Here is a 27,415-nt window from a genome sequence, read left to right as displayed (position 1 = left end):
AAGTGATAATGAAATTTTTTCCTCTTAGTTTTATTTCTCAGAGATAACAACTGGGAACACTTTGGTGGGTATCCCTCCAGATCTTTTTCTGTTGCATTAGAAAGTAATATCGTCTACTAAGACAGGATATAAATTAAACTTTTTAAAATGATTGTGTTTCTCTGAGATTTTACATGCCCCCCAAAATGACCATTTTCTAGGCCATGGGGGAAAGGGATTAAAATAAATCCAAGTCGTGAAATAAATGAGTAAAATTCAAATTTGTTCCATGGCAATTTGACAGTGCCTATCACACTGTACAGTTTGTATACACCTCTGCCTCCCAGCTAGATTTATACCAGAGCAGTACCTGACATCCATTTTTATATTCCCAACACCAATTTTGCACATAGTAAGGATTCAATACATGTTTAGTGAAGAATGACTTAACTGGGGTGGGTGGGGGCGGTGGGCAGTGGCCTGGGCCCAGCCACAGGCACCACCCTGGTGGGCCAGCTTGGCCTGCAGGATGTGCCAGAGCACACGGACACGGAGAAAGGCAACAGTATCCTGGACAGTCCAGAGTCAAGTCTTCTCCCTAGCCCCAGCCACTGGTCTCTCTCAGGGGCCCGGGGAAGTGAGGAGCGTGAACCAGCCCCCGGGGCTCTGGCCTAATGCAGGATGCCCCCACGGCCTTGAATCCAGCTTCTGTCTCTCCAACCCCCTGGTCTCCAGCTGCTCACCAAGGTTACGCCCCCTGGCCTTTGGTGAAGGAGTGGTGTTTGACCCCTCACCACCAGCAGAAGTAAGGTACACATCCTCCATCAAGTACAACTCAGACTGGCACTTTATCGACGACCTCCACCTGTCCCTGGGCTTGGCGGTGGCCTCCCGCAGCCAGACCATCTCCTGGATTCCCAGTTGCACGTGGCACATCTACAAGGCAGAGGTGCACTTCCAGCCCCGCCATGAGCCCGCCCGCTGCCTCAGCACCACCATCCTCCATCTCCAGTACCCCAAGGCGTTCTCCACCACCACCCTGGATGACAACTGCCGCAGCACCCTGAGGAGGCACCTGTCCAGCGTGGAGCTCAAAGTCAGGGAGTTCCTGGGTGGTGTTTACCTGCTGGAGGAGAGCTGACTCGAGCGCGCTGAGAGGCCGGCCAGCTTTCCGGTCCAAGTAGGGTTGGGCAAGGCTGCCCTCGGGTGTCATTCCAGCCCTAGAAGAGTCTAACCCAGAAAGTGTGTGTTAGTCTCTCAGTCGTGTCCGACTCTTTGCAACCTCATGGACTGTAGTCCACCAAGCTCCTCTGTCCATGGGGATTCTCCAGGCAAAAATACTGGAGTGGGTTGCTGTTCCCTTCTCACCTCTAAGCCCAGCCCGAGGAATAAAAACAAATGTCACAATAGCTTCTAATTATTGAGGGAATTTGGTTTTTATCATTTTTCCAATTATTTTTAAAAGGAATGTATTTCCTAGTTTGCTATTAACATAGCTTCCCCCAAGGTGTGTTAGTCACTCAGTCGTGTCCGGCTCTTTGCTACCCCATGGACTATACAGTCCATGGAATTCTCTAGGCCAGAATACTGAAGTGGGTAGCTGTTCCCTTCTTCAGGGGATCTTCCCAACCCAGAGTTCGAACCTGGGTCTGCTGCATTGCAGGTGTATGCTTTACTGTCTGAGCTATTAGGGAAGCCCTAAGCCTCATGATGAAAAAGTACAAAAATAGCTAGAGCAAAAGGAAAATGGCCACAGTTTGAAATAGGGAGAAGGGGAGAGCTCTTTTTCCATTGGTCAGTTTGTCAAAGAAAGAGCAGAAAAATTATCTGAGGTAGAAAGAGTGAGCTTGAAGAAATTTCAGCCTCTGGTGTCTTCGCTTCTACAAAAGTGGTACTAATTTAGTGAACTGTGACACCCATGTGGATTCTGTCTGTGGAGAGCCGAGTTCCATTCAGGTTTTTTTTTTTTTTAATTTCCATTTGTATTTCCTGTTAACCAAAACCCCTGGAATCCTCTAAATCTTTTTTGTGATATCAAAAAACCCCAAACCACAATATAAGATGCCTTTCAAGAAAGAAAGAAAGGAAAAGTTCACCCTGTTCACAGTGGGGTGAGGTCAGCTGGTGGCTGAGTTTGGGGGCAACAGTTTGGAACCCACCCTTCCACAGGTGGGTTCCAAGCTCAGGCTCTGGTGTCATGCCTTGAACTCTTGGCATCTGGTAATGTCTCCACGGGCTTGTGTAACTCTCCTGATATGTATTTTGGGGTTTCCAAATACTTCCCTGATTTTCTCATAAGGCAAAACAGCAGAGGTCCCTTTGGATAAAAACAGCATTTTGAAAAAGTCCTTAGGGAAAACACTTTCTGGGGAGTCCATGAGGAGGGTTTCACTCACAGTGGGAGCCATCAGCCACACCTAGGACTTGATGCCTCCTGGGAGGAGGTGGACACAGATGTTTCTGATAATTTAGTTCATCAGGGTGAATGTCCTTTCCAGTGACCTTGGGTCAACACTGCAGAGGAATTCTGCTGGTGCCTGGGGTCTAAGCAAAAAAAAAAAAAAACAGAAAATTTGCACCTCTGCCCCCAACCCAAGTGAATGATGTCACACGTCAAACACCAAACCTGGGTGCTGTGATGACTGTGCGTATGCATTTATGTGTTCATTTTAGTGCAACAGTCAGGGCATTGGGTGTGAACAGAAGAAACTTTGTGAATTCAGGTGATGGGGCCACAGAGTCAGGGACACAGGCTGGGCCAGGCCAGGAGGCCACAGACGCCAGGCTGCCTCTGGCCTTCAGCTGCTTGCCCATTCTGCTTCACACCCCATCCCACACTGCCTCAGCCAGCCCTTACTTCTTTCTCCTGCCAATCCTTGTGGATTTTTTTTCAAACTTTAAACTTTTTGTTTTGTATTGGGGTAGAGCCAACTAACAATGCTATGGTAGTTTCAGGTGAACAGCAAAGGGACTCAGCCATACATACATGTCCCTGTGGATTTTGAGTAAAGAAAGTGGCAGATGGCTTTTGCTCTTCTGATATCAGAGAGAACAAAACTGTGGGTATTTCCTTTGAAGGCATCCAAATGATGTCAGGTGCTTGGGGCTTGCAGAGTCCTGGACGCTTGGACTCCTGCTAGATCACTGGATTTCTGCTGATGGCTTCCATCTGTCCTGAAAGCTGAACTGAGAGCTCTGTGAGTACCCTGGAGCCACAGCAGAGACTTTTGTTATGAGGAGGGCAGGTGTGATGATAATCAGTGTCATTTAAAGTTATCAGAAGCCTGGAGGGCTAAATGGTCTGCTGTCTTCTTCAGATTTGATAGTGTTTAGCTCATCATGCCGGAGAAGGCAATGGCACCCCACTCCAGTACTCTTGCCTGGAAAATCCCATGGAAAGAGGAGCCTGGTAGGCTACAGTCCATGGGGTTGCTAAGAGTTGGACACGACTGAGCGACTTCACTTTCACTTTTCCCTTTCATGTACTGGAGAAGGAAATTGCAACCCACTCCAGTATTCTTGCCTGGAGAATCCTAGGGACGGCAGAGCCTGGTGGCCTGCCGTCCATGGGGTCGCACAGAGTCGGACACGACTGAAGCGACTTAGCAGCAGCAGCAGCAGCTCATCATGTACCTGATTGAAAGCATCCCTTCTGTGGAGCCTGTGATCAGCTCTGTGGTCCCAAGTTTGCCAGTGTGAAGTTTAGCAGGGGGACCGCTCGAGGGGGCACTCCAGGACCCCATAGTCTCCTGTCATCATGCAGAGCAGCAAATGTCTTCTGCATTTGGAAGAGTAAATTACACAGCATTTATTGATAAAAATGGGGGTTTTCCCTCTGACTTCATAATCTTGTCATTTAAGACAAGTGGTAAATGTAATTTTTAAACCATGGTAAGAGAATTCCCAAGGTTTTGCTCTGACCCAATTGAGACCTTTGATGAGCTCAGGACAATGTCGTGGGCAGTGTGGCTGGAGAGAAGTTGGGGAGAGAATAGGGTTTTTGAATATGGCCCTGTGTTGAGATGCACATATGATATTTTTTTTATACGAAATACATAATTGAGGTAAGTAGAAGTGAGCAACTGTGGATGTGTCATGTGAATGGAAAAGCAGATTCTGTTTTGTTAGGGTATTCACTAGGGACCCACCTGTAGTTCTCTTAAATCCTTCCTTTTTCTCCAAATCTGATTTTCTGAAAGTTGCAGAAAAGGAAGCATGTGAAGACGTGGATCAAACGTCATAGATCAGTGGTGGATTCATGTTGGTTTATAAGGTGGAAGAGATGATTTTTAAACCCACTGATTAAAGACAAACATTCCTAAAAATGACTGAGAAATACCACTTACTTATGAGTTAAGAAGTCTCTTTTCTCAGACTCTTAAATTATGTCTTTTATGTAATAAGGATGATTTGTATTTTCAGAGAAAAGTTTTCTTTTGAAATTACAGGCCTTTGAAAAAGAATAAGTACCTTCTCACTTGATATGCTTCCCATTTCTAACCTTAGGGAGAGTATTTGATGAAAACGCCTTTTAAAATCTATCTTTGACTTCTATCCTACTTCATTTTGCTTTATGACTTCCTCATTTAATAATAAATTATCCTTAGGGGCTTCCCTGGTGTCTCAGTAGTAAAGAATCCACCTGCCAATGCAGGAGACAGTGGTTTGATCCCTGATTCAGAAAGATCCCACATATCTCAAAGCAACTAAGCTCATGCACCACAGCTACTGAACCCGTGTGCCCTAGAGCCTGTGCTCCACCAGAGAAGCCAGCACAATGAGAAGCCTGCACACAGCAGCTAGAGAGTAGCCCCCACTCGCCGCAACTAGAGAAAAGCCCAAGCCGCAACAAAGACCCAGCACAGCCAAAAATAAAAATAAATAAATGCATAAAATTATAAAAAAGAAACCACGGACTTCCCTCCTGGTTCAGTGGTTGAGACTCTGCGCTCCCAGTGCAGGCAGCCTGGGTTCCATCCTTGGTCAAGGATCTAGATCCCACAGGCTGCAACTAACATCTGGTGCAGCCAAATAAATAAATGTTAAAAAAAAAAAAAGAAACCAATATTAAAATTAAAAATAAATTATGTTTTAAAAATGAACGACTTTCATCTCCCACCCTTTTAAAAATGATTTATGGCTTGATTTATTTTTTAATAATAAATAGATTTCCTTTGAGAATTCTGCATCTCACCTTTAAATGATTCAGCTATCAGTCAGAGCCTCAGTAGGAAACTGAACTAATTCAAATTATTCTAGAAACTTTAATGAAGGGACTATTCAAGAAACGTGAGCACCAAAAAGGGAGGTTGAGGTAGCCAGAGGCCAGCAATAGCAGGAAATTATTACCAGGCTTGCTTGAAAAGGCAAGGGGAAGGAAATGGAGTTTCCCGAGACTGGTGAGACCCTGAGCCATAGAAGAGGGGTTGCTAACAGTAGCTGATATCTTGGAAGGATGCAGCCACTCCCAGAAAATAAGAAAATGTGGCACAGAGCAGGAGGAAATCCCCCAGAGCTCTCTATTCCTGCACACCACGCTCTTACCAGTGCCTTCCACTGATGGAACTCAAGTGAGTGATGAGCCTGCATGATACAGTCCTTGGAGATTAGCTTCCTGGGGCACAGGGCAAACAGGGCAAAGAATGGATGGGGGTGGGTAACACAGAGAGGCACACAGTCCACCAGTTACCAACTGCCTTGTTGCCGAGTGATGTCAGCTCAGTTATTCTTCCATCTGGAGCCTAAATTGCAAAGTTAGCCACTAGTGTTTTTCATGCCAGACAGTAGGAAAGTGCAGAAGGAGAAATAATCAAGATATAAGATACAGTAGCTAGAGACCTTGCTTCAGTAGGCAGTCAGGAGGGTAAGCTGGTACTCATAGCTGTCTTCTTCCATCATCTATTCCATGTTCCCTTTACCTTCTGCCAGCACCTTGGCTGGAAGGGATTCTTTACTTGGTAGGATGACCCAAACCTTCATTTCCACAGGATTCATGCCTTTTGTGGTTCTGCCTTTATTGTTTTGCTATGGTTTTACATTGATGGCTATTGGCTATGGGAATATTAAGAGGTAACCTGGTGAAGCCACTGGGAGCAGACAGAGTTCTCCTTACTGCTATTAGTATCAGCAACCTAATTTCCACTTGATAATCACAATCAGCTGCCTTGTCTAATGTTGTAAGCCCCTTTTCTGCCATTGACTCAATAGTATGAGGAGCCCATGACTGGTGAGACCCTGAGCCATAGAAGAGGGGTTGCTGACAGGAGCTGATATCTTGGAAGGAAGCAGCCACTCCCAGAAAATATGAAAATGTGGCACAGAGCAGGAGGAAACCCCCAGAACTCTCTCTTCCTGCATGCCAAGCTGTAGGAGCCCATGACCGTATACTCTTGAGTCAATAGCAGAAAAGGGGCTTACAAGATTGGATAGGGCAACTGGTTCTGATTATCAAGTGGAAACTAGGTTGCTGATACCAATAGCAGTAAGGAGAACTCTGTCTGCTTCCAGTGGCTTCCCCAAGTTACCTCTTAATAGTCCCATGGCTAATAGCCATCAATGTAAAACCACAGTAAAGCAATAAAGGCAGAAACACGAAGGGCATGAATCCTGTGGAAATGAAGGTTTGGGTCATCCTACCAAGGTATGAGGAGCCCAAGATGACCACTTCCCTGATAGCTCAGTTGGTAAAGAATCTGCCTGCAATGCAGGAGACCCCCGTTCAATTCCTGAGTTGGAAAGATCCGCTGGAGAAGGGATAGGCTACCCACTCCAGTATGCTTGGGCTTCCCTTATGGCTCAGCTGGTGCAATGTGGGAGATCTGGGTTCAATACCTGGGTTGGGAAGATCCCCTGGAGAAGGGATAGACTACCCACTCCAGTATTCTTGGGCTTCCCTTATGGCTCAGCTGGTGCAATGCGGGAGGCCTGGGTTCAATACTTGGGTTGGGAAGATCCCCCGGAGAAGGGAAAGTCTACCCACTCCAGTATTCTGGCCTGGAGAATTCCATGGACTGTATAGTCCATGGGGTCACAAACAGTAGGACATGACTGAGTGATTTTCACACTTTCACAAAAGATGACCAGGGGGAAATGTCAGCTTCCAATTTAACAGAATCAATTTATTTTTCCTGAGTTATCTGGAGGAAGCATTCCTTGAGAAACAGAACCTCAAAACCCACTGAACCCAGAGTTGCAGGGACAAAAAGCAAAGTTTATAAGAGTGAATTATTAAGTATAAATGTTAGAAGGATCACTCCCACTTCACCCTGACCCTTTGTATTTCAGCCATGGAGAAGATGGCATGATATATTGCTTGCTTGCTTGCTTAGGGCATGTATCATATCTTTTGACATTACCCCAACTTTGCAGGTTGCTGCCTGCTAGATCGCATTCCCAGAAATACCTGCCTGTGGCTTACTAGTACACATCTATTAATATGTAAGGTGTGACATCCGAATTAGATTTTTTTGCTGGTGTTTTTACCATCTTTCTTTTCTTTTCTTTTTTTGGCCACACCATGTGGCATGTAGGTCTTAGTTCCCTGACCAGGGATCAAACCCGTGCCCCTGCAGTGGAAGCGAGAGAGTCTTACCACTGGACTGCCAGGGAAGTCCTTTACAATCTTTCTATGAAATGGGTATATTGGTTATTTGAGAACACCTTGTATTTTTATCACCCAAACAAACAAAATAACCAAGAAAATAAAAACATTCTTGTTCCATAATGATTTTTTTAGATTACACAGGTAGACCCTACCTAAGATATTGGCTTTTGCCATGTTCTTTGATGCCTGATCATCACTCATCTCTCATCTCCCGTTGCCTCACCCCATCTAGTGGAGAACACGTCTGCTAGGCCTACATCAGCAATTTCACAGGGATATTTTAGATCTCCTATTAAGAACCATTGCTGATAACAACCTCATAATTACGTGGCATCATAAAATGCGATATGCTCTATAATACATCAAAAAGTGTCAAGTAGGCCCTGTATTGAAGTCAAGAAAAAAGATAATGTCCCCAAATGCGTCTCATCTCATATTTTGATCTGATAACTTAGATTAAACTAAGGAGCAGTTTGGGATGAAAGAAGAGTATGACTTGTTCAAAACAGTAGGAGAAGCATCCTCATTATAATAATCATCCTCATGTATTTCAGTAGGTATCTTTTTCTTGGAGTGAAGCTCTACAACTATTTACAGTTTAAGAGCTTGGACTCAGGCAACCCTAAGCTCCACACCTAATTCACTATTTCTGTGATCTGGGCAAATTACTTAAACTCTCTGAGCCTCAGCTCTTCCTCTCTGTAAAGTGACCATAACATAGTCCTTTCTCCTAGGCTTAAAGGTTTATACAGAGCCTGGCATATACTAAGTCCTTAAAAAATGTTAATAATTGTGGTTTGTAGTATTTACATACTTGGCATTATAGGTGTTGGGCTCTAAGATGAATGAAAGATTTGAGAAGAGAGATTTGCAATAGGAATATTTACCAGGAGGAAAACACTCTAAGTTTTCTGTAGATTGCCTCTTTAGATGCTTCAGTCATTTTCTCCCTCTCCTCCTGCCCCCTCAAAAGACTTGATAAACTTTAAGAAAGCAAACACAATTGCTTAACATAAGCTTTATCATAGCAACTGAATGTTATTATATAATAATACATTATATAATTTGAGAACAAATTAATTCAATTTAGGCTAACCTAATGATACAAATGAAGAAGGCAATGGCACCCCACTCCAGTACCCTTGCCTGGAAAATCCCATGGATGGAGGAGCCTGGTAGGCTGCAGTCCATGGGGTCGCTAGGAGTCGGACACGACTGAGCAACTTCACTTTCACTTTTCACTTTCATGCATTGGAGAAGGAAATGGCAACCCACTCCAGTATTCTTGCCTGGAGAATCCCAGGGATGGGGGAGCCTGGTGGGCTGCCGTCTATGGGGTCGCACAGAGTTGGACACGACTGAAGCGACTTAACAGCAGCAGCAGCAATGTTACAAGGAAATTCTGTTTTTATGCTTTAGAAATGTTTTATGGTAGGCATCATACTAATGCCACTGTATAATCACAAAATTCAGTAGTCAGTTCAGTCACTCAGTTCTGTCCAACTCTTTGTGACCCCATGAATTGCAGCATGCCAGGCTTCCCCGTCCATCACCAACTCCCAAAGCTTGCTCAAATTCATGTCCATCAAGTCAGTGATGCCATCCAACAATCTCATCCTCTGTCGTCCCTTTCTCCTCCTGCCTTCAATCTTTCCCAGCATCAGGGTCTTTTCTAATGAGTCAATTCTTCGCATCAGGTGGCCCAAGTATTGGAGCTTAAGCTTCAGCAGCAGTCCTTCCAATGTATATTCAGGACTGATTTCCTTTAGGATTGACTGGTTTGATCTCCTTGCAATCCAAGGGACTTTCAAGAGTCTTCTCCAACACCCCAGTTCAAAAGCATCAATTCTTTGGTGCTCAGCTTTCTTTATGGTCCAACTCTCACATCCATACATGACTGCTGGAAAAAAACCATAACTTTGACTACATGGACCTTTGCCAGTCAAGTAATGTCTCTGCTTATAATTACATCCAATTTATAGAACTAGAGGTCAAAATTTACCAATTTACACAATTCTAGGAGTTTATGGTTGTATCGTGGTCTTTAAATCCCTAAATTGGTCACACTTATGGTGCAGTGCTTAGAATTCTGTGCTCTCAAAAGAACAGAGTTGGAGGAATCACAGTCCCTAACTTGAGAGGATACTACAATCTATAGTGATTAAAACAGTATGGTATGGCACAAAAACAGACACACAAATCAAAGGAACAGAATAGAGAGCCCAGAAATACACCTACATACTTATGGTCAATTAATCTATGACAAAGGAGGCAAGAACATACAATGGGAAACAGTCTTTTCAATAAGTGATGCTAGGAAAACTACAGCTACGTAAGAATGAAATTAGAACATTCTCTAACACCACATACAAAAATAAAATCAAAATAGGTTAAAGACCTAAATATAAGACCAGAAATCACAAAACTCCTGGAGGAAAACATAGGCAGAACTCTCTTTGACATAAATCATAGCAGTACTTTTTTTTTAATCTGTCTCCTAAAAATAAAGGAAATGAAAGCAAAAATAAACAAATAGGACCTAATTAAACTGAAAAGCTTCTGCATAGAAAAGGAAACCATTGAAAAAACAAAAAGACAACCTGGGAGAAAATATTTGCAAATGATATGACTGATAAAGGATTAATATCCAAAATATATAAACAGCTCACACAAATCAACATCAAAAAACAAACAACTTGACTAGAAAATAGGCAGAAGACCTGAACAGACATTATTCCACAGATGAAATGCAGATGGCTAATAGGCACATGAAAAAATGCTCAACATGGCCAATCATCAGGGAAATGCAAATTAAAATCACAATGAGATATCACCTCAAACCTGTCAGAATGGCTATCATCAAAGAGACCACAACTAACAAACGTTAACAAGGATGTGGAGAAAAGGGAACCCTCATGCACTGTTGGTGGGAATGTAAATTGGTATAGTCACTATGGACAACATTACGGAAGTTTCTCAAAAAACTAAAAATAGAACTATCATGTGACCCAGGAATTCCATTCCTGGGTATATATCTGTAAAAATACAAAAACACTAATTCAAAAAGATACATGTACCCCACTTCTTATAGCAGCATTATTTACAGTTGGTAAGATATGAAAGTAATCTAAGTGTCCATCAACAGATGAATGAATAAAGAAGATGTGTGAGGCATATATAGAAAATGGAATATTACTCTGTCACAAAAAGCAAAATCTTGCCATTTTAAATTACACAGAGAAAGATAAATACTGTATGTTTTCACTCATATGTGGTTTCAAAAAGAAAACAAATGAATATAACAAAACAGAAACAGACTCACAGATATAGAGAATAAACTGGTGGTTACCAGTGGGAAGAGGGAAGGGAGGAGGAGAAAGATAAGGGTAGGGGATTAAGAGGTATGAACTGCTCTGTATAAAATAAATAAGCTACAAGAATATATTGTACAACACAAGGAATATAGCTGACATTTTATCATAACTATAAATGGAGCATAACCTTTAAAAATAGTCTAGGCTGTGCGACACAGCTCAAAAGAAAAAATAAAATAAAAATAAAAATTGTGGGAAATTCCCTGCTGATCCAGTGGTTAGGACTCCACACTTTCACTGCCAAAGGCACGGGTTCAGTTCCTGGTCAGAGAACTAAGATCCCATAAGCTGTGTGGCATGGCCAAAATAAATAAATAAGTAATAAAAATTGTGAATCACTGTATTATACACTTGTAATTTATATAGTATTGTTGAACTATACTTCAGTAAAGATTAATTTTAAAAGAATTTGGGCTCTTGAGTCAGACTACCCAGGTTCACCCTGGTAACCTTGAGCAAGGGATTAACCTTCCTGTGCTTTTATTCTGTCAATAGCAAAATAGGAATAAGAGCACCAGTGTCATAAGGACCATTGTGAGAATTCAATAAACTGAACAAATGAAGATGATGGCTATTATTACTTCTTACTTCTGTGATTCAAGTTCCTAGGCCACAGTAAAGAACAGCATGTCCTACCAGAAAAGATATCTGAAAAGTGCCCTAGTGAGTTTGTCTCAGAAAAAAGTCTGATTACACAGGCAGTGACCCATTATCCCAAGAAATGCAAGCCAACTGTGACAATAAGGAATCGTTTTATGTACAACTACCCTAGAAGTTAGGGACAAATTTAACGAGTCAGCTTATTGGAGCACAGAATCAACTGACTGGTCCTGTTCTTTAATAAGCTGGATTTGTCAAGCTTCCATAAAAAAGCTTAAAGTAGGCCCTAAGTCTCTTTGCCACACTGCACCCCCAGGCTATGACCTCACAGATGGTAGGATTTAAGTAGTCTCTGGCAATTTTGAAGGTAGGTCTTTTCCATTACTCAGAGAGTAATGATTTTTCCCTCCTCTGTTCCTTTTCATCTAGTTAGGGGAGAACAGAGGTGTTCAATGTGCTTTGTGCTTTTCAACACTGAGTATAATACAGCTCAACAGATTATTTTCAAGACTGATTTAAGGATATTAGGGAGAGAAGCAGTTGAGGGCTGGCCAGGCCCCTGAACCATGCCATCCTGCTGCTGAAAAACCTTTGAAAGTCTTTCTTATACAAATTCAAAAAGTTTTACATTTTAAAAAACACAAAATTTAAAGCCAATTTCTTTTTTTACAGGATGCATACCTCGATGACCCAGTCATTCTAAACTCCTTGTGTGTCCTCAAATTCACCAAGAATTTGCTCCCTTCTACGCTCCCTCAAGCTCTGGGATGTTCTTCTCCAGCCCTTCCCATGGCTAATTCTTGAGACCCTTCAAATTCAGCTTAAATGACACCTCTGCCAGGAAGCATCCCTTAACCCCTCAGACCAGCGCCTCTCCTCTGTACTCTCACAGCACCTTGTACCTTACCCCTTTCTAGCATTTACTGATACTATACTGATAAGCAACTGCCAGTTTATTTGTCTGTGTCCCCCACTGTTTTGGCAACCTGAGGACAGCAACCCACATCTTACTACTATTATATGTCCTTAGCAACGTGCACAGTTCCTGGCACACAGGAGATGCTCAAGAACTATTTATTGACCCTGACTTCAAACTATACTACAAAGCTACAGTAATAAAAAAACAGTATGATACTGGCACAAAAACACATACATATAACAGTGGAATAGAATAGACAGCCCAGAAGTGAATCCATGCGTTAATTATATGAGCAGTTAATCTATTACAAGGGAGGAAAGAATATACAATGGGGAAAAGAAGCCTCTTCAATGGTATTGGGCAAACTGGACAGCTATATGCAAAAGAATGGAAGACTACTCTCTCACACCATGCACAAAAATAAATTCAAAATGTATTAAAGACTTAAATGTAAGACATAAAACCATAAAACTTCTACAAGAGAACATAGGCAGTAAGTTGTTTGACACTGTTCTCAGTAATAATTTTTGGCTATATGTCCTCAGGTAAGGGAAACTACAGCAAAAATAAACGAATGGGACTACATCAAACTAAAAGACTTTTGCATAGAAAAGGAAACTACCAACAAAATGAAAAGATCACCTACTGAATGGGAAAAGATAGTTGCAAATGATATATATGATAAGGGGTTAATGGCCAAAATATACAAAGAAATCATACAATTCAACATCAAAAAGTGTAAATTGGTACAGTCACTATGGAAACAATATGGAGATTCCTCAAAAAAATTAAAAGAACTATCATATGATCCAGTGATTGCACTCCTGGGTATGTATCTGAAGAATACAAAAACATTAATTAGAAAAGAACTATGTACCCCTTATGTTCATTGCAGCATTATTTACAATAGCCAAGATACGGAAGCAATCTAAGTACCCATCAATAGATGAATGGATAAAGAATATGTGGTAAAGATATACAATGGAATATTGTGTGCCTGCTAAGTCGCTTCAGTCGTGTCCTACTCTGTGTGACATTATGGACTGTAACCTGCCAGGCTTCTCTGTCCATGGGATTCTCCAGGCTAGAATACCAGAGTGGGTTTGCCAGGCCCTCCTCCAGAGGATCTTCCCCCCTCAGCGACCAAACCCACATCTCTTACATCTCCTGCATTGGCAGGCGGGTTCTTTACCACTAGCACTATTTGGGAAGCCCCACAATGGAATATTACTAAGCCATAAAAAATGAAATCTTGCCATTTTGACAACATGGATTGACCTAGAGGACATTATGCTAAGTAAAATAAGTCAGGGAAAGACAAAAACTGTATGATTTCACTTAGATGGGGAATCTAAAAAACAAATAAACAAACATAACAAAATAGAAATGAGTTAGAGACACAGAGTACAAATAGGTGGTTGCCAGAGGGGAAGGGGAAAAGAGGGAGGAAAGAAAAAGTAAAGAAGATTAAGAGGCACAAACTTTCAGTTGCAAAATAAATGAGTCACGGTTATAAACTGGTTATAAACTGTGTGAGGAATATAGTCAATAACTCTGAAGTATCTCTGTATGGTGACATATCATAACTAGACCTACATGATAATTTTTAAATATATAGAAATATCAAATAACTATGTTGTGTAACAGTAACTAACATAGTGTTGTAGATCAATTATATTTCAAAAACAAATAAACTCATAGAAAAAGAGATCAGATTTGTGGTTACCAAAGGCAAGGAATTGAGGGAGGGGGAATTGGAGAAGGTGGACAAAAGGTACAAACTTCCAGCTATAAGATAAATAAGTACTAGGGATATGCCAGCAAATTTGGAAAACTCAGCAGTGGCCACAGGACAGGAAAAAGTCAGTTTTCATTCCAATCCCAAATAAAGGTAATGCCAAAAAATCTTCAAACTACCACACAACTGCACTCATTACACATACTAGCAAAGTAATGCTCAAAATTCTCCAAGCCAGGCTTCAATAGTACATGAACCGAAAACTTTCAGATGTTCAAGCTGGATTTGGAAAAGGCAGAGGAACCAGAGATCAAATTGCCAATATCCATTGGATCATAGAAAAAACAAGAGAATTCCAGAAAAACACCTGCTTCATTGACTATGCTAAAGCCTTTGACTGTGTGGACCACAATAAACTGTGAAAAATTCTGAAAGAGATGGGAATACCAGACCACCTGATCTGCCTCCTGAGAAATCTATATGCAGGTCAGGAAGCAACAGTTAGAACTGTATATGGAACAACAGACTGGTTCCAAGTTGGCAAAGGAGTACATCAAGGCTGTATATTGTCATCCTGCTTATTTAACTTATATGCAGAGTACATCATGAGAAATGCTGGGCTGGATGAAGCACAAGCTGGAATCAAGATTGCTGGGAGAAGCATCAATAACCTCAGATATGCAGATGACACCACCCTTATGGCAGAAAGCGAACAGGAACTAAAGAATCTTTTGATGAAGGTGAAAGAGGAGAGTGAAAATTTGGCTTAAAACTCAACATTCAAAGATTAAGATCATGGCATCTGGTCCCATCTCTTCATGGCAAATAGACAGGGAAACAATGGAAACAGTAACAGACTTTATTTTCTTAGGCTCCAAAATCACTGCAGATGGTGATGACTGCAGCCATGAAATTAAAGGACACTTGCTCCTTGGAAGAAAAGCTATGATAAATGTAGACAGCATTTTAAAAAGCAGAGACAGGAAGGAGGTGGGAGGGAGGGTCAGGATGGGGAACACATGTACACCTATGGTTGATTCATGTGAATGTATGCAAAAACCACCACAATATTGTAAAATAATTAACCTCCAATTAAAATAAATTTAAAAAAAAAGAAAAAATAAAAGAATAAGGGGGGAAGAAAGGGCAGAGACATTACTCTACTGACAAAGGTCTGTCTAGTCAAAGCTATGGTTTTTCCAGTAGTCATGTATGGATGTGAGAGTTGGACCATAAAGAAAGCTGAGTACCGAAGAATTGATGCTTTTGAACTGGGGTGTTGGAGAAGACTCTTGAGAGTCCCTTGGACTGCAAGGAGACCAAACAGTCCATCCTAAAGGAAATCAGTCCTGAATGTTCATTGGAAGGACTGGTGTCGAAGTTGAAGCTCCAATACTTTGGCCACGTGATGCGAAGAACTGACTCATTAGAAAAGACCCTGATGCTGGGAAAGATTGAAGGCAGGGAAGGAGATGACAGAGGATGAGAGGATTGGACAGCATCACCAACTCAATGGACATGAGTTTGAGCAAACTCTGGGAGCTGGTGGTGATGGACAGGGAAGCCTGGTGTACTGCAGTCCATGGGGTCACAAAGAGTTGGAATTGACTGAGCAACTGAACTGAACTGAAAGTACTAGGGAAATAATGTACAACATGATTAATATAATTAATGTATATATTAATATATAACATACACTACTGTATGTTATATATGAAAGTTCTTCAGAGTACATCCTGAATTCTCATTATAAGAAAAGAACTTTTTCTATTTATTTAATTTTATATCTATGAGATGATGCTTACTAAACTTACCGTGATAATCATTGCTGCTGCTGCTGCTAAGTCGCTTCAGTCGTGTCCGACTCTGTGCGACCCCATAGATGGCAGCCCATCAGGCTCCGCCGTCCCTGGGATTCTCCAGGCAAGAATACTGGAGTGGATTGCCATTTCCTTCTCCAGTGCATGAAAGGGAAAAGTGAAAGTGAAGTCGCTCAGTCGTGTCCGACTCTTAGCGACCCCATGGACTGCAGCCTACCAGGCTCCTCCATCCATGGGATTTTCCAGGCAAGAGTACTGGAGTGGGGTGCCATTGCCTTCTCCGGTGATAATCATTACCTGTAAGTCAAATCATTATGGTGTACACCTTAAACTTATACAGTGTTATGTGTCAGTTTTATCTCAATAAAGCCGGACAAAAAATCAATAACAATAAAACACAAGTTAATTTCTGTACTAAATAATCAAAAATTCATCGAATATTGACTGTAATAGCCTATTTATTGGTCTTTGTGTTAGAAGAATAGAAGCCAGAGAAAACGCCTTACTGCAACTTGCATGGCTGTGCTGGATTCTGACCCTTCCTACCTCATCCACTTCACTCTTATAGCTACCTGCTGTGCTCACTTACTCTCCAACCATTTGGTTCTTTTCTGTTCCTAGAATTCACTCTACCAGTTACTGCTTCAGGGCCCCTGCATTTGCTGGTCTTTTTTCACCAGAGTGTTCTTCCCTCAACACTGGCCATGACTGGCCTCTTCTCCCTCAGAGGGATCTCCCAGGACAATCCCACCAAAAGTATCCAGCCCTCCATCCCCACCTCAGTCACTCTATCACAGTATCTTGCTTTATGGTCTTTCTAAAACTTATTTCAACCTTGTTAGTTTACTCGGTGATTATCCATCTCCCCTATTTATAAAGAAGTACAAAAGCAGGGACCCTGTCTATCAAGTGCTGTTCTTGAAATAGATGTGTTGGGTGGGTGAGTCTCCCCTTCTTCTGACAGCGCTATCATCGGTCAAAAATGTTTGAGGATCACTTTAAAAGTTATACAAGTAGATCAGATTCACTACTCTGTAGTCATACTGAATCCTTTATTCGAAATCTTTATCCCAACTTGATTTCTAGCTTGTTTGCTAACTTTGGCTCTGAATTATTTGTTTCTCAAAATTAAATTTACCCTCAAGCATAAAAAGTTGTCAGCTTCAATGTTAAATGCTATTCTTATTACTGCATAAATTGAATGTGTGTTAACTCAAAGAGTCAAAAGCAAAAACATAAGCAACAACAACAACAAAATTGTCACCTTTGATAATAGTCAGAAGAATGGGCTTTAGGCTCTGAAGGCAATTTGAAAAGAGGAATCAAAAGCCTCTGATTTCAATGGGTAATTTCTAGAGTGTTATGCTGATTTAAAATGATTATTTTACAGTGAAACCTCATACAATGGAACAACGATGTTTTCACCTCTGGATTCGTTTCTTGTTTTAGTTATTTTGAAGTAGTTCCATTTTAAAGTATTTAGTTTCTAGAAAACAACCCAGTGGTATTTAGATTAAAGAGCAACTTGTGGTCTAAAACAATTTGCTTTCTTCTCTTTTATAAAAATCACTCCAACCTAACACTTCTCTATTTCACATAAAAATCTCACGCATTCTCACCAGTTCTTCTTGTTCTTCTTTCTGACTAGAATGGACTTTCCATGCTCCAACCCAAGTCCCAGTAAAATTTTATTATTCCTTCCAGGCCTAGCCCAAATGTTTGCCTATGAGAGTTGGATCCTTCAGAATTAATTCCATCATCCTCTGATCTCCCAAACCACCTAGGTATAAACTGTATGAGGGCAGAGACCATGTCTGTTTTCTCCAAGACTGTATTCCCAACACCTAGCACAGTATCTGGCACGCAATAGGGATTCACAATATGTTTGCTGAGTGAATGAATGCCTCTCTATTACCTAGCACTATTTAATTATTTAAATGTCTTCCTCCCCAACAAGACTGTCAATCTCCTCTGTACTAAAGACCATGGTCTTATCTATCTTGTATCTCTCTGAGATGTGGAGAGGGCAAGGACAGGCCCAGAAGAAGGTAGTTTTTAATCTTGTTAAAACTCCAGTATCCATTCACTTACTCTCAGATCAGCCAGGATCACAGCAGATTTCCTGTTTTTCCTGTTTTTATCTTCTCTTTATTTTTTAATATTTATTTTAATTAATTAATTAATTTGGCTGCACTGAGTCTTAGTTGCCGCATGCAGGATCTTTAGTTGTGGCGTGGGAACTCTTGGTTGTGGCATATAGTTCCCTGACCAGGGATTGAACCTGGACCCCCTGCATTGGGAGTGCTGAGTCTTAGCAACTAGACCACCAGGGAAGTCCCTATCTTCTCTTTAATCCAAAGCCTTTGACTGTGTGGATCACAACAAACTGTGGAAAATTCTTAAAGAGATGGGAATACCAGACCACCTGACCTGCCTCCTGAGAAATCTGTATGCAGGCCAAGAAGCAACAGTTAGAATTGGACATGGAACAACAGTCTGGTTCCAAATCGGTAAAAGAGTACATCAAGGCTGTATATTGTCACCCTGGTTATTTAACTTATATGCAGAGTACATCAGGAGAAATGCTGGACTGGATGAAGCACAAGCTGGAATCAAGATTGCCCAGAGAAGTATCAATAACCTCAGATATGCAGATGACACCACCCTTACGGCAGAAAGCGAAGAAGAACTAAAGAGCCTCTTAATGAAAGTGAAAGAGGAGAGTGAAAAAATTGGCTTAAAACTCAACATCCAGAAAACTAAGATCATGGCATCCGGTCCCATCATTTCATGGCAAATAGATGGGGAAACAATGGAAACAGTGACAGACTTTATTTGGGGGGGGGCTCCAAAATCACTGCAGATGGTGACTGAAGCCATTAAATTAAAAGACCCTTGCTCCTTGGAAGAAAAGTTATGACCAACCTAGACAGCATATTAAAAAGCAGAGACATTAATTTGCCAACAAAGGTTCATCTAGTCAAAGCTTTGGTTTTTCCATTAGTCATGTATGGATGTGAGAGTTGGACTATAAAGAAGGCTGAGCACCAAAGAATTGATGCTTTTGATCTGTGGGTTGGAGAAGACTCTTGAGAGTCCCTTGGACAGCAAGGAAATAACCAGTCCATCCTAGAGGAAATCAGTCCTGAATATTCATTGGAAGGACTGATGCTAAAGCTGAAACTCCAATACTTTGGCCACCTGATGCAAAGAGCTGAATCATTTGAAAAGATCCTGATGCTGGGAACGATTGAAGGTGGGAGGAGAAGGGGACGACAGAGGATGAGATGGTTGGATGGCATCACCAGCTCAATGGACATGAGTTTGAGTAAGCTCCGGGAGTTGGTGATGGACAGGGAGGCCTGGTGTGCTGCAGTCCTTGGGGTTGCAAAGAATCAGACACGACTGAGTGACTGAACTGAATTGAACTGACTCCAAACAAAGAGCTTCCCTGGTGGCTCAGTTGGTAGAGAATCTGCCTGCAACGCAGAGACCCAGGTTTGACCCCTGGATTAGGAAGATTACCTGGGGAAGGGAATGGCAACCCACTCCAATATTCTTGCCTGGAGAATTCCATGGACAGAGGAGCCTAGTGGGATACTGTCCATGGGATCGCAGAATCAGACATGACGGAGTGATTAACACTAACACATTACTTAATCCAAACAAAGCTTCTAATGGCTGAAGGAGGGCCCTAGGATCTGAAGCTCATTCCCCTTCCCAACCACAAGCCTGAGTTCAACTGACTGAGTCCAGATGTAGGGTCCCTTGGGCTTCGGTGTCTCCAAGTTGAACATGAACTCCCTCCACTCCCTCAGTTCCTCCCACTGCCATTGCCTTCCCCCACCTGCACTCTACCCTCTCCAATCTCCTCTTCCATTCCCCTACTGGAATGATCCCTCTAGAACGGGGTCACAACTCAAATGCTTAGAGAGTCAGGCTGGTAGAAAAAGGTGCAGGCAGTTAGAAGCAATGCCCTTTAAAGGTGGAAACTAATTATTGCTTGCAGGAGTACAAACCCATTTTTCCTAGAACAGCTGATATTTAGAGAAGTTTTTTTAAGTTGTTCTCTTTCAGTCTTTAAGTAATGTCCGACTCTTTGTGACCCCCATGGGCTGTAGCATATCAGGTTTCTCTGTCCTCCACTGTCTCCTGGAGTTTGCTCAAATTCACGTCCATTGAGTCGGGGATGCTATCTAACCATCTCATCCTCTGCTGCCTTCTTTTCCTTTTGTCTTCAATCCTTCCCGGCACCAAGGTCTTTTCCAATGATTCAGCTCTTTGCATCAGGTGGCCAAAGTATTAGAGCTTCAGCATCAGTCCTTCCAACGAAAATTCAGGGTTCATTTCTTTTAGAATTGGCTGATTTGATCTCCTTGCAGTCCAAGGGACTCTCGAGAGTCTTCTCCGGCACCACAATTTGAAAGCATCAATTCTTGGGCTCTCAGCCTCCTTTACGGTCTAACTCTCACATCCATATATGACTACTGGAAAAACCATAGCTTTGACTATACAAACCTTCACTGACAAAGTGATGTCTCTGCTTTTTAATGCATTGTCTAGGTTTGTCATAGTTTTCCTTCCAAGGAGCAAGTGTCTTTTAATCTCATGGCTGCAGTCACTGTTTGCAGTGGCTTTGGAACCCAAGAAAATCAAATTTGTCACTGCTACTTTTTCCCCTTCTATTTGCTATTTTTAAGTTAGGCAAGCCAATTAAAATACATGCACAGGCCAAATATGTCTTGTGAGTCACTGGTTTTCTTCTCTGCTCTTCATCTCTGATGATCTGACCCTGATATTCCCCACGGGCATTCTATTTCCTTACTTGAGCATCAAGACATGAACTACCTTTTGGGCCTAAAACACCTCCTGCCATTTTCCATGCACCTCCCACAGACCCCTCTAGATCATATCATGTGACTTGCCATTACAGGGCCCCATGCCAAGCTTTGTAATGCTTTCATATCTCTGTATGTGCTGTTCCTATTTCTTTAGTCACTGAGTCAACCACTCTTTGTTGATCAGCCAACTCAGCCAATCCAGTACGTGCCGGTTGCTGAGGACATAACTGTAAGCATGACAGACAAATCTCCTGCCCTCATAGGGCTTACATTCAACCGGCAGAGGTAGATGGATGTTACTCAAATAATCACATGAAGAAGTAAATTTAAAATGTGGTTAAGTGTTAAGCATGAAGCCCTGAGAACATGTAACAGTGAAAGCTAAGCTGATGGGCCCTGGAGATCTGGAAAGGCTTCTCTCAAGAAATGACATTTTTCATAAGCTTGAAGGATAGATAGGAATTAGCTTCCCCGGTGGCTCAGCTGTAAAGAATCCTCCTCCCAAGCAGGAGCCGCAGGTTTAATCCTTGGGTCAGGAAGATCTCCTGGAGAAGGAAATGACAACCCACTCCAGTATTCTTGCCTGGGAAATCCCATGGACAGAGGAGCCTGGTGGGCTACAGCCCTTGGGGTCACAAAGAGTTGGACATGACTTAGCGACTAAACGGCAACAACAACGAAAAGAGGCAGAGTCAGGCAAACTTGAGTGAGGGGAGGGAAGACATATTTGGAGTTTAGGAGAAGGAACCAGAAAGTGTGCAGTCTGGGGGAGGCCTGAGTCTGGCTTGTTTGAGGAACTGAAAAAGGGTCGGGTTGCCAAGCACAGGAACTGAGGAGAAGAATGGCATGAGATGAAGCGGGAAAGCCAGGCAGGGCTCACCATGCAGGCAGGGCTGGATCAGATGTGGTAAGGGTAATGGTTCTGGTCTTTATTCTAAGGACAATGGCAAGCCACTGAAGAGGTTTAACTAAGGATGTTTGTATGTGTATGAGACAGACAGACAGACATGATCAGATTTGCATTTGGAAAACACTATGCTGGCTTTTGGGTAGAGAAATAAAGAAGAGGGGCAGGAGCAAAAGGAGAAGTTGGAGACCAGTTCAGAGGTTGCAGAAGTTCAGGTGAGGCATCATGGTACCTAAGATGGAGACACAGGTAGTGGAGACAGAGAAACAAGAGAGGCAATATTTATGAAGTAAACAACAAAAAGGTTCAGGCATGGATTGCATAGGGTGGGCGTAGAGCAATGAGGCAATAGAGAGAAGTTAAAGATGACTCCCAAATTTCTCGCTGTGTGGTGAGTTGGGGGTGCTATTCCCTAAGACAGGGAACTTGGGAGGAGAAGCAGGCTGGTGGTGAAGGCAAGGGGGAGAAAGAGAGTTTAGCAATACATGTTTATCAAATGCCTGTTCTGTTCCAGCCTCTGTCTATATATAAAGACAGAAATAGTTTCTGCACACAAGGGGGACAGGCATAAAAAATTATTATAATCCAAATATTACACAGGCCTCATAACCCTGTGAACTCAAACAAAGCCATATGAACAATAATCATTCCAAGTTCCTATTGTTGCCCCTACGAAGTTCCCTTCAAGTATCTTGGGGACATTTCTAGGGACTTTTCACAAGTGACTGTCAGATTAAGCAGTGGGGCCAAGTCATTGGCCATGTCAACCCCACTCTGAGCCCCTTTGTCCCTGCCCACTGCCCCTAGCAATGCCTTCTGTAGGAATGCTAAGAGCACCCCTGGACTAGAGTGAGGCAAACAAGCAGCCTGGCCCTGGAAGTGGATTCCTCCTTAAGTGTTGCTGGCACATGATGCTCTCATGTGCTGGAGCAAGCCTGGGTCTAATTGAAGGAGTTAGTTTCTCAAGTCATCTGAGCCCTGAAGCAGCACTGCTAGTGCTGCAAGTTTGAGTTCTACTGGGGACACGGTGAGTTTGATGGGTCTGTGGGACATCAATAGGGGGATGTAATAGGGATGCAATTGGCTATCTGTATTTGGAACACAGAAGTTTGGGTTAGAGATCTAAATTCCAGATCATGGAGTAGGAATATTAGGCACAGGACCCAGCTCTGAACCCCCAACATTTAAAATGCCCTGCCCCCACTTCACCTGGCAACTTTCACCCAAATCTCACCTTCCCTCATTTATGTTGGCAGTTGGCCAGTCACTCCTTCCTGTGCATCCCAGCAGCCCTTGGTATAGTCCTCTATGTTTAAGCACTTTTCACACTGCCTGATAACTCTTGATTTACATATTTGTCCTCTTCACTCTACAGTAAGCTCTTTGAGGGCATGGACTCTTATTCAGTGTTGGCCTTCATGCCATTTTCATCCACCACACAGGCAAAGACCAAAACTATGGGAAGGAAAATAAAGGAGATGTAGTACATATATGCAATGGAATATTATTCAGCCATTAAAAAGAATGAAATAATGCCATTTGCAGCAACATGGGTGGACCTGGAGATTATCATACTGAGTGAAGTAAGTCAGACGGAGAAAGACAAATATCATATAATATCACTTATATGCAGTCTTTAAAAATTATACAAATGAACTTATCTACAAAACAAATAGAGAACTAGCTTATGGTTACTGGCAGTGGGCAGTGGGGGATAAGATTGTGAGTTTGGGATTGACATTACACACTGCTGTATTTAAAATAAAATGCCTTTCCATGAAAAAATGAATCAGGTTTAAAAAAAACTATAGGACAAGAATACCCAGAATTGATTGAGGAGGTGGGAGAAGAGGATGTTGCTTGGTACAGTTTTATTGTGTCATTTCTAGCAATATATGCCGTGAGTATATTGATATCAGTGCACAAAGATGTTCTGCAGGATGATGGTCATTGCAGTATCATTTGTAATACTGAAAAGCTGGAAGCAACCTATATTTCCATCAGAAAGTAATGAGAAGTACTTGGTGGAATAATATCCTACCATGAAAAATGAAGATTTACATACACTGATAAGGGATATTTGAATAGAATGTTTCCTTTAAAAGTAAGTAAAAAAACTGTTCATATAGTATATTGCAGTTTGTGTTTAAAACAAAAAGGACAGACTCACATATAGATGCCTAAAAATGTCTAGAAGTTTACATAAGCAACCACTGAATAGTGGATATATTTAGAAAAGCACAGTCACGTGAATGGGCCAGGTTTTAAGGGGAATTTTACTTTTCACGTTATTCCTTTCTTATGGTTAGATTTTCCTTAAAACTAGAAGCATAGTATTTTTATAATAAAATGTGCTGTTTATTTAACATTTGTAATCTCGGCATTACTCTACTTCGTATAAATGTGCCCTTTGAGTCCTCATAACACCCTTATGAAGTAGGTAGTAGGGGTATTTTTTTTGTGTTTGTCCTTTTGTTTTTGGCTGTACCACAAGGTATGTGGGATCTTAGCTCCGCCACTAGGAATCAAACCCATGCCTCTTGCAGCAGAAACGCAGAATCTAACCACTGGACCACCAGGGAAGTCGCAGGTGTAGTCTAACCCCATTTTATAAAAGAAAAAAGGAAGCACAGAGATGCTAAATAATCAAAGCATAGATTTTTAATAATTAAAAAATCTTAGGCAGGGGAGGGATAAACTGGAAGATTGGAATTGACATATACACACTATTATACACAAAATAGATAATAAGGACCTACTATATAGCACAAGGAACTCTACTCCATACTCTGTAGGTGGCCTATATGGGAGAAGAATCTGAAAAAGAATGGATATATGTATGTGCATAATGGATTCACTTTACTGTGTGTCCGAGACTAACTCAACATTGTAAATCAAATATACTCCAACAAAAAAAATTTTAATCTTAGAAAAATTTTAAATATTGAATTTTGGTCTCCCTATCTGCTTCCACATCTTCCATATATTTGGCACCATAGATGTTTAAGCTTAAACAGATGGATAGTTTCTCTTCTTAGAAGAGAAACTCTCTGGTCCAGGGAGAGCTGGAGAGCTCCAGGCTGGAGCCCTTCAACTCTTGGGAACCGACTGCAAAGCAGGGAAGGCAGACGGGGCCTGCAGATCCTCCATTCATGGATCAAGAACAAGTCAAGCAGCGACGTGCAAAAAAAAAAAAAAATTCCTTCCAGCCCCTCTGTTAGGGACTCACATGAAAGTGAAAACAGGCAATAAGGTACTCAATAAAATAATAACAAGGGCCACTATCGCTTATCAAGCACCTGCTAATTGCCAGTTCCCTTGCTGAGTGCTTTACAAACACCGTCCGTTTAATCCTAACAGCCCCAAGGTAGGTACTGTTATGACCCCTTGTTTATCCAAGAGGAGAAAGCAAGGCTGAGTAAGTTTAAGTGATGCACCCAATCATCCAGCAGGTAAGCCATATTTGGACCTAACTCCATCTGAATCACAATGCTCTCAATTAATCTTGAATCCTACTATAGAAACTGGATGCAGGGAGGAAACAGGGTAGAAGAAACTTCTCTCTCCCACCTCCAAAACAGTCTAGTCAGTGAAAATGAGACAGATTAGAGAACAGGCCTTTCAGATCCACAGCTAACATTAAACACCCAAAAATCTTCACTAGGCGCTAAATGGAATAATAACTATCCTGATTCTGCTTATAAACCCAGGAGGTTTACACTGTTATTTGTTAAAGTTCACAACAACTCTGCAAGGTAGATGTCATCAACTCAACTTTAGAGTGGAAGAAACTAAGGCTCAGACAGGTTATAGTTTTACTAACAGTATACAGCAAGGACAAGGCATAGCTGGCTTTGAATTTGTCTGCCTCACTCCAAAGTCAGTTTCTTCACAAGGCCATGCTGTTATAATACCTTCAAACTTCTCTTCAACCCCACCTTTAGACAAAGTAAGTAAAGGTTTAACAGCTTCCCAGAAAGAATGTTAAGTCTAGTCTAGAAACCCACAGATACCACTACCCAGCGCCTTCTCAGACACTTCTTTATCAAAGTTTTATTAGCCTCAGCTCAAGGTACCTCCAGCTGAGCATCTCATTACAGAGCAAGGACACTTCAGACATTTGTAACACCACCACCCAAGCAGGACTTTCAAGGACAGCAGCAGAAATTAATCCCAAGGGAGCTATAAATCCTCTTCACCTCCTTCCCCCTCCTCCATACACTCGCTCTCTCATCTATTTTTTCACAGTCCACAAATGGATTACTCCCATACCTTAAACACATCTGTGATATTCTCATCTCTGTTCATGTATTCACACTTTCCTTTGCCTGGAATTCATTCTCACCTGGCTGAAATCTATCTTCCACTTTCAACTCTAATCCCACCTAATATTTACTTATCTTTGGGCATTTGTCACATTACATTCTTCATTAAAATTATCCAAAAACATTCCTTTCTTTTTTCCTCCTCCTTGATTATAAACTATCTATGTGACCGTAAAGTACTGCCTAGACAGTGGAGATAAATACGTGGTAATTTATGGAGAGATTTGTGTTTTGTTCTCATTTCTGCTGGTGATTTATCTCCCTACCCTCAAGAAGGCAGCCAAGCCCTAAAGGTCCCTAAACTGAAGGCTTCTAAGTTTCAAATCTAAAAATCAGCAGTTTTTAGGCACCCAGAAGACAATTTCCAGAAATGCTTTTGGAAAGTGTGGGCTTATCAGGGGAAGAGATCCAGAAGGAAAAGGGATGAGAGCGAATGCTTTGAATGAGAGAAGCAAAAAAAATCTGTGGGGGGAAGGGTTAGAGAAGGTACCAAGTGTTAGAGTTTATGGAAAGTAAAGACCTAGCCTTCATTTGCATATAGCACCCCAGGATAAGGAGACCGCTGTGGGAGACTGTCCATTATAATACCCTGGCCTTGAGAGCTGTGGTAAGGGTCTATCTCTGAGCAAGTGTGGAAAGATGATTTACAGTGAGGAGCAGGAGGATGAGCACTCACATCAGTAGAAGGAGCCACCCGAATGATGCAACCACCACAGATTAAGGAGCTGGTCTCTACCCCACGTTTTTGTGAAAGAAACACAATCTGCAGAAAGCAGTACTATATGCAGAGAGTTAGAATGCTTCATCTTTCAGACGACTTCTCTGATCAACAACGGCTAATGTCTAAGAACCTACTATACTGGAAACGACAGGATACGACTTCTTGGATTCCCTGCTTCGGTCTGGGGCCCTTTTCCTGGCTGGTTATCAGGTCTTCGATCTGAACCCTCCCTCTTAGTTTAACTCCTCCCATAGCCTTCAGTCTTTCCACTGACCAGTCCTTCCTCAAAGGCCCCCTCCAAGTCTGGCCGCATCTCCACCCCTCAACCCTACGTCAGACTCTCCCTTAGTCGTTCCTTCTTCACTCTAATCTCCCTTGTGCCTCTCACCCTAGTATCCTTCTGCCCAGTCAGCCCCAATTCTCTCTCCTTCTCCTCCCGCATCCCCCGGGAGGGTCTCCTTTCATTCTTTAGTAACCACCCCCCTCCCCACCCCGCCCCTGACCCACCCCACTGAGTACAGGCACCCTCCCCACCACCACCACCACCACCACAGCTCAGCCGTTGGAGGAGGCGTGGCCCCGCGAGTA

At 42.1% G+C, this 27,415-nt stretch overlaps 1 protein-coding gene across 1 annotated transcript; it reads right to left on the bottom strand.

Annotated features, from left to right (window-relative positions):
• Positions 1-27,415, bottom strand: LOC145543677 (uncharacterized). The gene is made up of 4 exons (XM_081585966.1): positions 24,541-27,415; positions 23,016-23,236; positions 1,103-1,209; positions 1-915 (listed from the first exon to the last, which is right to left on the bottom strand). Exons 2-4 carry the CDS (start codon positions 23,023-23,025, stop codon positions 601-603), a joined length of 432 nt encoding a protein of 143 aa, XP_081442092.1. The 5' UTR covers positions 23,026-23,236; positions 24,541-27,415; the 3' UTR covers positions 1-600.

The sequence above is a fragment of the Giraffa tippelskirchi genome, chromosome 3 (assembly GCF_054371585.1).
Source record: "Giraffa tippelskirchi isolate mGirTip1 chromosome 3, T2T-mGirTip1v1.2.pri, whole genome shotgun sequence".
Classification (NCBI taxonomy): Eukaryota; Metazoa; Chordata; class Mammalia; order Artiodactyla; family Giraffidae; genus Giraffa; species Giraffa tippelskirchi.
The sequence above is the reverse complement of the archived record's forward strand: the minus strand, read 5'-3'. Positions and strand labels throughout refer to the sequence as shown.

Excerpts from the sequence above, each read along its gene's own strand:
- LOC145543677 (XM_081585966.1), bottom strand. Across the intron at positions 916-1,102 it reads AGTCAGCTCTCCTCCAGCAG|ATGTGCCACGTGCAACTGGG; the intron begins GTAAACACCACC and ends TCTGCCTTGTAG.